Consider the following 13,230-nt stretch of genomic DNA (forward strand, 5'->3'; position numbering starts at 1 on the left):
GACTGAAGTTGTGTTTATGAATTATACAGACTGCAAGTGTTTAAAAAATGAAAATATTGACAGTCTTGTCTCCGTGAATACAGTAATAAACGATGGTAACTTTAACCACATTTAACAGTACATTAGCAACATGCTAACGAAACATTTGGAAAAACAATTATCACAAAAATAATCATGTTATCATGGATCATGTCAGTTAGTATTGCTCAATCTGCCATTATTCGCTATTGTCCTTGCTTGCTTACCTAGTCTGATGATTCAGCTGTGCACATCCAGACGTTAATACTGGCTGCCCTTGTCTAATGCTTGAACATGGGCTGGCATATGCAAATATTGGGGGCGTACATATTAATGATCCCGACTGTTACGTAACAGACGGTGTTATGTTGAGATTCGCCTGTTCTTCTGAGGTCTTTTAAACAAATGAGAATTATATAAGAAGGAGGAAACAATGGTGTTTGAGACTCACTGTATGTCATTTCCATGTACTGAACTCTTGTTATTCAACTATGCCAAGATAAATTCAATTTTTAATTCTAGGGCACATTTAATAATACAACTGTTAATATTCACAGGGCTATTCAAGTAGTTTAATTCAAGGGCCGGATTATCAAATCAAAAAGTTGAGTTGGGCTTGGGGGGTCTTATTGGTAAGAATTATTTTATTTATAATTATTATAGGCTTAAATGAAAGTATTCTGACAGTGAGACTTGGTAACCACAGGTAAAACCATACATGGCTACTCACTACTGCTGTCAAATGATATTATGAAATGTTATATTAAAAAAAAACGCCTAAACACAGGTAAAAACTACACACATCTTCACAAAGAAATTAATTACATATTCCCCTACCCACCTAATAAATATATTGCGATATAAATGGCTATAACATAGTTTTCAATATAAATATCCCACGTTTCCACAAACCATGGTAAATTACTACAATTCATTCATTGTAAAAGTTTGTAAGGGTGGTGATTTTGGGATTTAAATGTCTTCTAACTTCATTCATGGCACGTTTCTCCTGTTTTCCTCATCAGTCTTGTTGGGAATGTTGTTTCATCCGCTTTAAAACTAGTTTAATCATCGAATGATTTGTGGTTTGTAACCGAGGGGTGTGTGTCGAATTGAAATGCTTCTCACTGGATGTCGCAACGCTGTTTAATAATGGTATCTGGGACCGGGAATAAACACAGCTCCTTTAAGCTTTCGTTCCGTTATCCACTGGGCCGTGCTACGTAGTTCAAAGTAAACTAGTGAAACACATGAAAACACTGCTATTTGTTCGGTATTTGTTGTTACTGACCGAGAAACAACTTCAGATGATTCAGTGACAGAGCGGTCCGAACGAATCCAAATCGTTTGACCAATTCACATTAAAGAAAGAATGGAGAAAAAAAGAATGATTAATTTATGAATGATTGGTCTCGCTGGTTCAGTCAACAGAAATACGGGACAAACATAATAACTGCTGAAATATTCACACAGAAAACGTTTCTCAGGTCAGACGGAGGAACGTGCATGGTACGAAGAGAGAAGCTGCAGGCGCCACTGCGTCCACGTATCTAACCAAATTTAACCGCACCGCCAGGAAAAGAGGAGGAGGGAGGTTGGGGTGCCCTCGTGCCTGATGAAGATGATTGGCTAGCCGGATTTGGCCCACAGGCTGCCAGGAGAATAGCCTATATATACACTGTCCTTTTTTTTTTTTTTTTTTGGCTGGGCAGTGTAATTTTAACTCATTTGCAATGCTTCATGGGAGCGGGATGTCAATTTGGTTAGTAAACTTTGATTTTGAGTAAAACATTTCAGAGAAAATCAGAGAAAAAGATGAAGTACAACTTAACGTCTTTTATAAAGCAATTAGCTATCCCGTGAAGCATTGCAAATGAAAAACACAACAGTAAAATGTGAAAGTATTGACTGGCAGTCATTCATAAGATATATAATTATTATTATTCATTACTATTCTTTGAATTATTATTCTTGATATATTGAATTTAATAATACTTACCATTATTATTAATTATAAATGAAATCAAATATCTAAGTTTGAAAGTTTAGAGATTCGATTTCATAATTTGCAAGTAGTGACTGTGGAATCTCGTTATCAGCAGCAACTTCTCTGATTGGAGGATCTTTTTTCAGAATATTTATAACCAAGTATTTGGTCAGTAAACACTTTTTTTTTTTTTTTATTAAAAATTAAGTTAAAGAAACACATATCATTGCTTAACCTCAGAGCTCATGGTACACTTGTCTTGAAAAGTTCACGTGTTATCAGGTAATTTCTCGATGGAGAAAATGAATGGGATTTTGACCTCCAGAACCCAAATGTTACACTCTAATCAGCAACTCCAAAAAGAGGTCAGCTTATCTCCAGACTGGGGGGAAAATATCTCAGAGGAAAGGAGTCATGTGTGCCAGCGTGGGGCTTTGTTTTCCCATTTGCATGGGCAGAAATGACTCAAAGGAGAGAGAGAGGGGTGTTGCAATGCAATGAGACAAGGACGTGGTATGAGACAATCAACTATGCAACAACCCATATTCCCACACCCCGGCCCAAAGGTGTGGGGGGGGGGGGACGGGCGAATAGAGAGAGAGAGGCTATTGCAATGTAATGAGGAAAGGACATGGTATGAGAAGTTCAACTACTGTCTGCAACAACCCATATTCCCACACCCCAGGTGGCGGGGGGGTGAATATGTGTTGGACACACCTCTGCTAGGACCTCTGGTTCTGGTGGGGGTGCAAGCTAATGGAGATAAAAAGTCATGAGTTAGTTAATGCATATTAGCCTCTGGCATTGATATATCGTATTTACGCCTTTGACAAACTAGAAAGTCATTAATGCACAGTGCATCAGACCCATCATATATAACCAGCCCGAAAGAATACACTTTTCTACACTAAGCGTCTGCAGTTTGCGAAGGCTGCACATTCATCTATGCCAGCGCAGGGTTGTTTGACCTCGGCTGGCTAGCCTACGTGCCAGCTTCTTATCAAAAGGGGGTCATCTCAGCGGGAAGACTGAATTTGTATGAGCTAAATGTGCACACATAATAACTGATAAAAAAAGGCTTAAAAAGTTCAAGGTATCCATACTGAATCTCAAGCAGTTATGTAATGTGCTCTCAAGCCGTGACTTGGCAGAAATGAAAACATTACCCTGTTAAGTGTTACCAAGTTGGGCGTGGAAAAAGTGTTTTTGTGTGTGTGGCTGATTTCCAAAACGGTATGAGCAACTTGTTTGGTCCTGTTACAACATTTAATCCACCTGGATTTGAGAGTGTAAGTATTTCCACAATCATTAGTGCTTATTTTGCCTTAGTGTGACAGAAAAAGACAAAAATCAAAAGTCGTGCAAGAGCAAGAAGGAACGAGCAAAGCAGGCGACATGCATGGCATGCAAACAGTTCCTTGTTTGACATGTCAGAGACAACGGTGAGGACCAGACTATCGACAACAAATAATCATTCCGATAACATACAAAATGCCGATTGCTTTCATAAAAATGTGTTTGCTCTGAATGGATGCAAATAGGAAATTTTGAGCACATTGTCTGGAACCATTCTAACATAAAAAGAAAGAGGGGGGTTCTAAATTAGCAACATCTGTGACGCACGCGCATGTTTGTGTGAGTAATACTGCAACCAGTAAGGAATCTCCCTTTCTGCGACATCATTTTTCAGCTGGAAAATAATGCTGCTGCAAAACACAAGGTGTGAATGTGAAATGTCCCTCTCTAGCCACCATAAAAGCACGCTTTCATCATATGCTATAAAAACACTTTCTTGTGAATTTCCCCTCAAGAAATCAATACAGCACATCCATTCATATGCACATCCTTTCAGCCATCCGGTAATAAAATCTAATTGGATTTAATACAGACTTTTGAAAGAGCTCTTGGCTACTTTTTCTTCCAGTGCAAGTTGCAAGTTTGTGTCACAAGTGTGGGTATGAGACAGTTCACACATTCACTGATGTCACAGCTTTATTCTTTGCGGTGCATGTCAATGGCGAGAAGCTTCGAGGGCTCGTTTAAAACAACGTCATTGTGGGCAAAAGCAAGGTTGGGTTTGCAGACCCATTTTAAAACCTGACTGTCATAACATGAGCTCAACATCTTGAAAGTGTGACCATCTCTAAGCTTTGGTCTAAAGACTCAAGGCATCTGACTCGGTGACCTAATTTATGCATTTCAGTCTAACAAGACGGAAACTGAACTGTGGCTGTATCAGAAGAACAGAAGGGTGATGAGGGCTTTAGGATGTTGTATGCCCACCCCTCGTGCCCACCGGATGGTCTACGGCACTGCCTGTGTCTCTTGGTAAACAGCCCGTCGCACTTTTATTGGCAATTACTGCAGAAGGTCACACATCAGTAAAGAGCCTGGATTCCAGGAAAAAAAAAAAAACCAGGAAAAAAAGAAGGGCAGGTCTTATGTAACCTCTGATAGAGAGCTGGCGGGAGTCCAGGAATCGTGCTGCACAAAGGAAAGGAAACTGGGACAGAGGCGCACCCGGAGACGGATGTGTCCACAGCTCCCCCTGATGGGTGACTGGAGAAGTGCAGAGGAGGAGCTACGGATTACACAGGACACATGAGGACAACAGACCCCGACTGACACACACACAACTGGAACTAACTGAATCTACTGAATGAATGAGAGAGAGAGAGAGAGAGAGAGAGAGAGAGAGAGAGAGAGAGAGAGACAGAAGAGAGAGAGAGAGAGAGAGAGAGAGAGAGAGAGAGAGAGAGAGAGACAGAGAGAGAGAGACAGAAGAGCGAAGAAAGAAAGAAAGAAAGAAAGAAAGAAAGAAAGAAAGAAAGAAAGAAAGAAAGAAAGTGAAAAACGCACAGGAATGAAAAAGAAAAAGGCAAAAGAATGAAAAAAGAAAAAAAGAAACCAAAAAAGGCAAAGGAATGAAAAAAAAGGTGAAAGAACAAAAAAGACAGAAAGAGCAAAAACAGAAAGAGCAATAAAGAAAAAGGCAAAAGAACGAAAAAAGAAAAAGGCGAAAGAAAGAAAGAAAGAAAAAGGTAATAATAAACCAATAAAGAAAAGGCAAAAGAACTAAAAAAAGAGAGTGAAAGAGCAAAAGAATGAGCGAAAGAAAGAATGAGCGAAAGAAAGAAAGAGCGAAAGAAAGAAAGAGCGAAAGAAAGAAAGAAAGAAACCAAGAAACCAAAAAAGGCAAAGGAATGAAAAAAGGTGAAAGAACAAAAAAAGAAAGAAAGAGCAAAAACAAAAAGAGCAATAAAGAAAAAGGCAAAAGAACCAAAAAAACAAAGAAAGAACCCGGAAAAAGCGAAATAACGAAAAAAGAAAAAGGTAAAAGAAAGAAAGAAAAAGGTGAGAAAAAGAAAGAAAGAAAGAACAATAAAGAAAAGGCAAAAGAACTGAGATAGAAAAAAGAGTGAAAGAAAGGAAGAGCGAAAGAAAGAAAGAGCGAAAGAACAATAAAGAAAAGGCAAAAGAACTGTAAAAGAAAAAAAAAGAGCGAAAGAAAGAGCGAAAGAAAGAAAGAAAGAAAGAAAGAAAGAAAGAAAGAAATAAAGAGCGAAAGAAAGAAAGAAGACTTATGGCTGAGAGAGACACAGTTGTGATTGTCTAGCACAGTCCAGGTGAAGGACACACACACACACACACACACACACACACACACGTTACATAAGCTTTCCCTGCTCAGCAACACAGCCGCATCATCAACCTAAACCCATATTATCCTCCCCATCCCTCTTACATCACACACACACACACGGCCGTATCCCAGAGACTTACACTGTGATGCGAGACACATTCTCTTATGTAATATAAAGATGAACAGAGAGAGAGGAGTTGTATGTTATGTGAGTACAGGCCAAGGATGGTCCATCAATACATGTGCTGGGAACACGTGTAAGTGTGAAGAAGAGCTCAGACGCACACAACAGGTGTTTCCACACACAGACAATTGACTGTACCCTTGTGTGCGTGTGTGTGTACATGTATATACGTTTGCATATATTTTATGTGTGTGTATAATTATATATATATATATATATATATATATTTATTTTATTTATTTATTTATTTTTAATTATAATTTTTTTTTTTTTTTTTTTTTTTTTTTTTTTTACATTGTCCATTTTGAAAAAAAATGTTGTCCTAGATATCGGGATGAATATGCACTACCATTCAAAAGATTGGTAAGATTTTTAAATATTTTTGACAGAAGTCTCTTACGCTCACCAAGGCTGCATTTATTTGATCAAAGACACAGTAAACAAAAAAAAGTAATACTGTGAAATATTATAGTAATTTATAATCTTTTTTCTATTTGAATATATTTTAAAATGTAATTTATTCCTGTGATCAAAGCTGAATTTTCAGCATCATTACTCTAGTCTTCTGTGTCACATGATCCTTCAGAAATCATCCTAATATGCTGATTTGCTGCTAAAGAAACATTTTGTCTTTATTGTCACTTTTGATTAATGTGTCCTTGCTGAAAAAAAAAGCATACAAAAAAAAAAAAAAATCGTACTAAACCCAAAATTTTGAATGGTAGGATATGCATATATAAAGATGAACATATATTTACAATACTGTAACTGTGATTTTAAAAACGAGGGATGAGTAAATAATATTTTCTTTGAAAATCATCATGACCAGACGAACGCTGTTAATAACTTGTATGAAGAACTAGAAGTTTCCTCTAGAAATGCCCTCATCAGCACTTCAGCCTTATCTTTCACTAGTAAGAATGTACAGGAAAAAAAAAAGCACATATTGCATTTTTAAAAATATCAAGCTTACTATTTGACATTCTGTTTTTTTCTAAGAAGGAGGGTGTGAGTTACTCTCGTAAGATGCACATTTCTGCTGACACCAAAACTGAAACACCCATAAACACACCCTTTACTGACCTTATACACTTCTCCTGCTATACAAATAATAAAGGGGCTCTTATACAATTATGAGACTCAAACAGAAACACATACACACAAATAATAATGCAACGAGTGCTGTCATTTTTCTTGTTCACCCATTCCACACAACCACATGAATGTTCAAGAACGTTCACACACGCCTTCCTGTTATGATGAGACTGGGTCGCATTTCATCCCTGGAACTGATAGGAGAGCAGTGACTATAAATATAGTATGAACTCTCACCAGCTTTTCCGACTTCAACTCAAACATGCAGATGCTCACTTTAAATTTGTATTTTAACATTTCCACAGCGCAGATAAAAAGAAGTCAATGGAAAGCAACCACAAAGAGCAGTGTTACTCATAAAGTGCTTGCATTGCATAAACTGAATACTTACTGTAAGACATTTGAGTTTGGAAATCTCCCATTGATTTTGACACTGTTAGAATATTCACAACTCAAAATCCAATTTAGCTATGTCGTCAAAATATTTGCATACTGGATTATTATTGGTCGCCTTTCTTGCATTTATTTACACACTAAATTTGGATTGGGACTAAAGGTTGAGACGCGTTTACTGCAACATGCTAATGTATATATCTATGTAAATATCTGTTCATTAATAAGAATTTCAGATGGGTAGATCCAATTCAGAAATCAAATTTTCGGTATTCCTGCTTCAATTCTAACAGAGCCTGCTCTTTCTTTAAAGGGACAGTTCATCAACAAAAAAAAAAAAAAAAAAAAAAAAAAAGAAAATTCTGTCATCATTTATTCACCCTCAAATTGTTCTAAAGGCCAATTCACACAAGGTGTGATACCCCTGTTGGCGTCTGTTGCCGTTGGTCAGAGTTTGTTTTCACCCGACTGAACATGTTTAATCGGCGTTTGTCGGGTCGTGGAATGTCTGCGCGGTGTGAACAGTTTTCCAACAAACGGCAACAAACTCTGACGTAATCTGACCTGGCTACGAACCGTTGCCATGACGATGAGGCAAGTCCCCTGCAAAGACAGCTGTTTGATCGCGCCTGCGCCTCACTCACACATAACAAAGCACTGCAAACGTGACATTGCAGCTTGTTCGTTATAAAAAATAAAATACAGTTGAAAATGTATGTATATATATGTATATATATATATATATATATATATATATATATATATATATATATATATATATATATATATATATATATATATATATATATATATATATATATATATATATATATATATATATATATATATATATATAAAACACAAAAGGTACAATAGTCCATAATGCAATCCGTGCCATTCAGCAAGAGCAGCTGCTCCACTTCACCGAAAGAAAGTGAGAGCAACGCAGGTTTACCTTCAGTTTTTCGTTTTTTAATAATTCGTTTTGGCTTGTTTAGCTACATGGTTGTATATGCGTATGGTCTCGTTAATAAAAAGGGTCGCGCTAAAAAAAAAAAAGGTTTAAAATCCGGTGTATACCAACCGCACCGCAATAGGTTACGATCAGATCAATGGCTACAGCGCTTCGGATTTCAGGTTAGTATTTTTGTTTTGCCTCAATACTTTAATACAATGAAAATATATATGATACTATATTATTAATATAATAAACTTGCCTGACAATATTGTTAACATGGTTACACGTATAGTTGTGGAATTTTCCCAGTCAGACGTCACTCGTTTGTCTGTGTTTGTTGGGGCGGTGTGAACATGACAGTTTTTTCTAATAGAATTCTAAATCCAACGGCCAACTTGTTCGTTGGTGTTTGTTGACGTTTGTCGGTGCGGTGTGAATTGAAAATCGGTTCATGTGAGTACAGTGGTTCAATATTAATATTATAAAGCGACGAGAATATTTTTGGACCGCCAAAAAAACAAAATAATGACTTATTTAGTGATGGCCGATTTCAAAACACTGCTTCAGGAAGCATCGGAGCACAGATGAATCAGCGTGTCGAATCTGCTGTTTGGAGCGCCAAAGTCACGTGATTTCAGCCGTTGGCAGTTTGACACGCGATCCGAATCACGATTCGATACACTGATTCATCTGTGCTCCGATGCTTCCTGAAGCAGTGTTTTGAAATCGGCCATCACTAAATAAGTCATTATTTTGTTTTTTTGGCGGTCCAAAAATATTCTCGTCGCTTTATAATATTAATATTGAACCACTGTACTCACATGAACTGATTTAAATATGTTTTTGTACATCTTGAGAGAGGAAATGTCATTGCTCCCTATGGAGGCCTCAATGAGCCATCGGATTTCAACTAAAATATCTTAATTTGTGTTCTGAAGATTAACGAAGGTCTTACGGGTGTGGAACGGCATGAGGGTGAGTAATAAATGACTGAATTTTCATTTTTGGGTGAACTAACCCTTTAAGCTAACTAAAACTTACTATGCAATCATTTACACTTGATTCTACTTAGATTCATTACATACATTTAGTCCCAAACCTCACATTAAAAGTTCATTTCACAAAAAAATTATTTATAGTGGTGATTATAAACTGCTGAAGTTGCGTTTATATGGTTTGTCAGATCAAGAAATCAGAAACTAAGATTGAGCTTTCCTCCACAAGCCATAATTTACCAACTTACCTGGTTTGGCTACATTTCAGTTTCACTAGTTCATTAGCATAATGTGTTTTTGACCGGATTAAAGCTAGTAAATGTGTTATTACAACAAAAACTCTAGTGCAGAACCGGGACACTATAATGACTTGTGAGCTTAATGTGAAAAACACAGTGGTAAAAATGATATTTCACAACATCCCTGTTAACCACGTCAACTCCTTTTGTTGTGTCTCAGCAGTAAATGTAACAGGAACGTAAACTTGAATTAACACTACACAGAGGAAGTGTGAACAAAAGTGGTGGTCTGATACACTTACACACAGTTTCACCAGCGCACTATCTAAAACAAGGCCAGTGGTAAAAACACATGCACACAAACACACACTGAAACTATCAGGTGAGGTTAACTGCACGCAACCTCAACACATGGACACTCTACAAAACGGCTGTATTGTGGTGAAGTCACGTTGACAAACACCAGCAAAAAAAGCTCAAAGAAAAAGAGAACAAGCACTAAGTAGGACGACTACATCGCGCGAGCGGGAAGCCCAACTAAACATAGCAAATAATAAAACCAAAAATTAAAAAAAAACAAACAACCTCAGCCACATCCAGCTCATCATCAAAGGCAATTAGCTGGAAGAGAAGAGCATACAGCAAAGTTAGTATTGTGAAGGAAGGAATCAGAGAACGCTCAGAGAACAATGTTCGTTAGTGACATAACACAAGATTATTGTGATTGTTATTTATTAGCATTAGCCTTGAAAGCATTAGTTGCTAATTACAAAAACGTATGATGTAAATGTGACCAAATCTGGCAATTTACAGTTAAAGACCGCATGAATTCACTTGAGGAGAGCAGTGCTCTTTTCTTTTTGACTGCTGTTTGATGGTTAACAAGTTAATTATGAGCATCCCTAGTCCAGACATGAGATAATAACCATAAAACTCTCATTTTGATTTCATGGGGTCTTTCCAGCAGATGTTTTATATAGCCAAAATTACCATTATAATAAAATCTCGGGTGTTCAAATATGGTAGTGAGGTTAATTGGGTGTTAATTAATTTAGTGCTAGCAAAATACTATAAATGGAGAGAGGTTCTTATATTTGGACGAAACCCACATTAGTAAAATCAGCATGTTTTATTAAGTGTTAGAAGGACATAAACAGATGCATGTGTGTGTTTGTGTGCGATTATGTATATACATTATATAGGCTAATAAAAACAGCATGTCAGATGTGTAACATGGCCTTTGAATTTCATTTTTGGCAGTGCTGTGGAAAGACCTTTAAGGGCCTGGGATTTTTTATAGGTAATAGGAAAAAAAATACAGTAGCAGACGCCAAGGGATTCTTGTACTTTTTTATCAAGATGTATAATAGTTCTGTAAAAGGTTGTAAAAGTGGAAGGATATTTTTTAATGCAATGCATGTGTGTGTTACCTTCTCCCCATAGCCACGGTCTTTCGTCATCATTTCTCGAAGCGTCTGCAAAACTTTTATACACAAACGTTCCTCGTTCTCCTCTAAAAGTTGTTTAGTGTGTTTTATTAATCTGAAAGAGAAAAACAATGTTTGCTTTAATATTGATAACATCCTCAAGGCATGATTCAGGATCTATCTATATGCTTTTATTGTAGGGATGCATGATATATATAAAAAAAAAATAAAAAAAAAAATAAAATAAAATAAAAAATAAAATAAAATAAAATAAAACTCTTGACTTGAACTGAGAAAAACAACAAATTAAATGAAACCAAACTGATCTGAGCTGTTGATAGACTGCCGTTTCACATTGTAATGTAACCCCATTCCTGAATCAGATAATCCTGCAGCTCAGGATTACTCCGACAGGAGCCATCACACGCAAACAAACACAGACGGCCGCACAAACACACAGGCAATCCCATTATGTCTCTCACAGCACGAGGACACACACCGAGGACAGATGAAGGACAGTAAGCACTATTGTGTGACTGCATAATGCAGCCCATGTGCGGAAGACACAATTATTTATTTTTCATAAACAGAGGCTTGAGGTTTAATTATAGGACTATGAATGCACTAGCTCTAATATAACTTGTTTTCACCAAATTTAGTGAAGGCAATCACACTCTACCGTTCAGAAATTGGTTTCTTATGCTCACCAAGGCAGCATTTATTTGATCAAAACACAGTAAAAGCAGTAATATTGTAAAATATTTAAATATTTTTTTCTATTCAAATAAAATTTAAATGTAATTTATTCCTGCAATGGCAAAGCTGAATATTCAGCAGCCATTACTTAAGTATTCAGTGTCTTTACTGGTAAATGTCGGCAATAAAAATACACATATTTAATTCAAAACTTAAGGTATTAATAGTTTTTAATTGTAACAAGGTATTAATTGCTTGACTTCTATTCAATATTTGTGTGTGCAATGCATTTTTATGCTTGATGGTCATACTGTCACTGAATTACATTTGTGATTCCAACATCATAAAATAAAATATTGGGAAAAAGGTGCTTCAAATCATCCCTCCTTTATATGTTTTATGTCACCCAATAAACCTGATTCACGGATATCACTGGCTCATTACATAAAAAGGAAGACCTTTATGACAGTTTAGGACTCTCATTCGGGAAGTGTTTTATGGTTTAATGTTAATGGGAAAAGGAAACGCACTTTGAGATGAAGCCTCCGCTCTCGCACTTCCGTCGGGCATCTGTGTTCTCAGGAAAGAGCAGCTCCGGGCGGTGTAGTACGTCCACCAACACTGAGAGCTCAGCTTGAACCAGAGGCCGCAGACGATCCTCCAGAGCAGACACTATGTCCTGACAAACACACAAAGTCACAAATTCAATTATTTTGTTCATGTGCAACTAATAACTATAGTGAGAACCATATTACAGCAGCTGACGATATTGTTGGAATACGGCAACATGTTTTTCCCTATTTCGCATCTCGCACTTAAATCGCTAACCCGTACAGCCGTGTGCATTTTACTTTCGAATTAGCGGCAATTCGAGGACGGCAGATGCTTGAATGCTGGGTTCATTATTATTCTTAATGAAAAACACAACAACTAGAAAAACAACGAATTCTTTACAGGTTTTCTACTAGCATTGGGTTTAAATCCAAAATATTCCCAAATAGGCGTTTACATTTCGCTTTGAAAGACAAATCTTCAGCCATCGTCTTGTCAGTCAGCTCCTCACTCTCGTGTTAAATTAAATCTGACTCCTGATAAATGAAATATTATACACTACTTTTCAAAAGTATGGGGTCAGTAAGATTTTTTTAAATGTTTCTGAAAGAAGTCAGCACCAAGGTTGCATTTATTTGATCAAAAATATGTTTAAATGCAGTAATATTGTGAAATATTGTTACAATTTAAAATAACTGCGTCCAATTTCAATATATTTTAAAATGTAATTTATTCCTGTGATACACAGCTAAATTTTCAGAATCATTACTCTTCATTCTTATAAATCATTCTAATATGCCGATTTGCTGCTCAAGAAACAATTCTTATTATTATCAATGTTGAAAACAGTTGTGCTGCTTAAATTTTTTTAAGGACATTTTTAGGACACTTAGATGAATGGAAAGTTCACAAGATTTAGTAGGAACAGCATTTATTAGGAATATTTTTTTTAACAATGTAAACATCTTTACTGTCACTTTTGATCATTTTGACTGAATAAAAGTGTTAAAGATAAGAAAAAAATCTTACTGACGCCAAACATT

At 36.5% G+C, this 13,230-nt stretch overlaps 1 protein-coding gene across 17 annotated transcripts in view; it reads right to left on the bottom strand.

Annotated features, from left to right (window-relative positions):
- itpr1b (inositol 1,4,5-trisphosphate receptor, type 1b) overlaps positions 1–13,230 on the bottom strand; it is a 160,364-nt gene that overhangs the window by 75,079 nt on the left and 72,055 nt on the right. For 7 of the 17 annotated variants that reach the window (XM_048173391.1, XM_048173382.1, XM_048173378.1 and 4 more), the window contains exons 38-41: positions 12,166–12,314; positions 10,943–11,054; positions 10,098–10,133; positions 2,723–2,758 (exon numbers count right to left, since the gene is read on the bottom strand). In XM_048173391.1, coding sequence (XP_048029348.1) covers positions 2,723–2,758; positions 10,098–10,133; positions 10,943–11,054; positions 12,166–12,314 — 333 coding nt within the window. The remainder of the gene's footprint in view (positions 1–2,722; positions 2,759–10,097; positions 10,134–10,942; positions 11,055–12,165; positions 12,315–13,230) is intronic. The other 10 variants (XM_048173395.1, XM_048173392.1, XM_048173389.1 and 7 more) reach the window with 3 other exon arrangements.

Source organism: Megalobrama amblycephala, linkage group LG21 (genome assembly GCF_018812025.1).
Source record: "Megalobrama amblycephala isolate DHTTF-2021 linkage group LG21, ASM1881202v1, whole genome shotgun sequence".
NCBI classification, from domain to species: Eukaryota; Metazoa; Chordata; class Actinopteri; order Cypriniformes; family Xenocyprididae; genus Megalobrama; species Megalobrama amblycephala.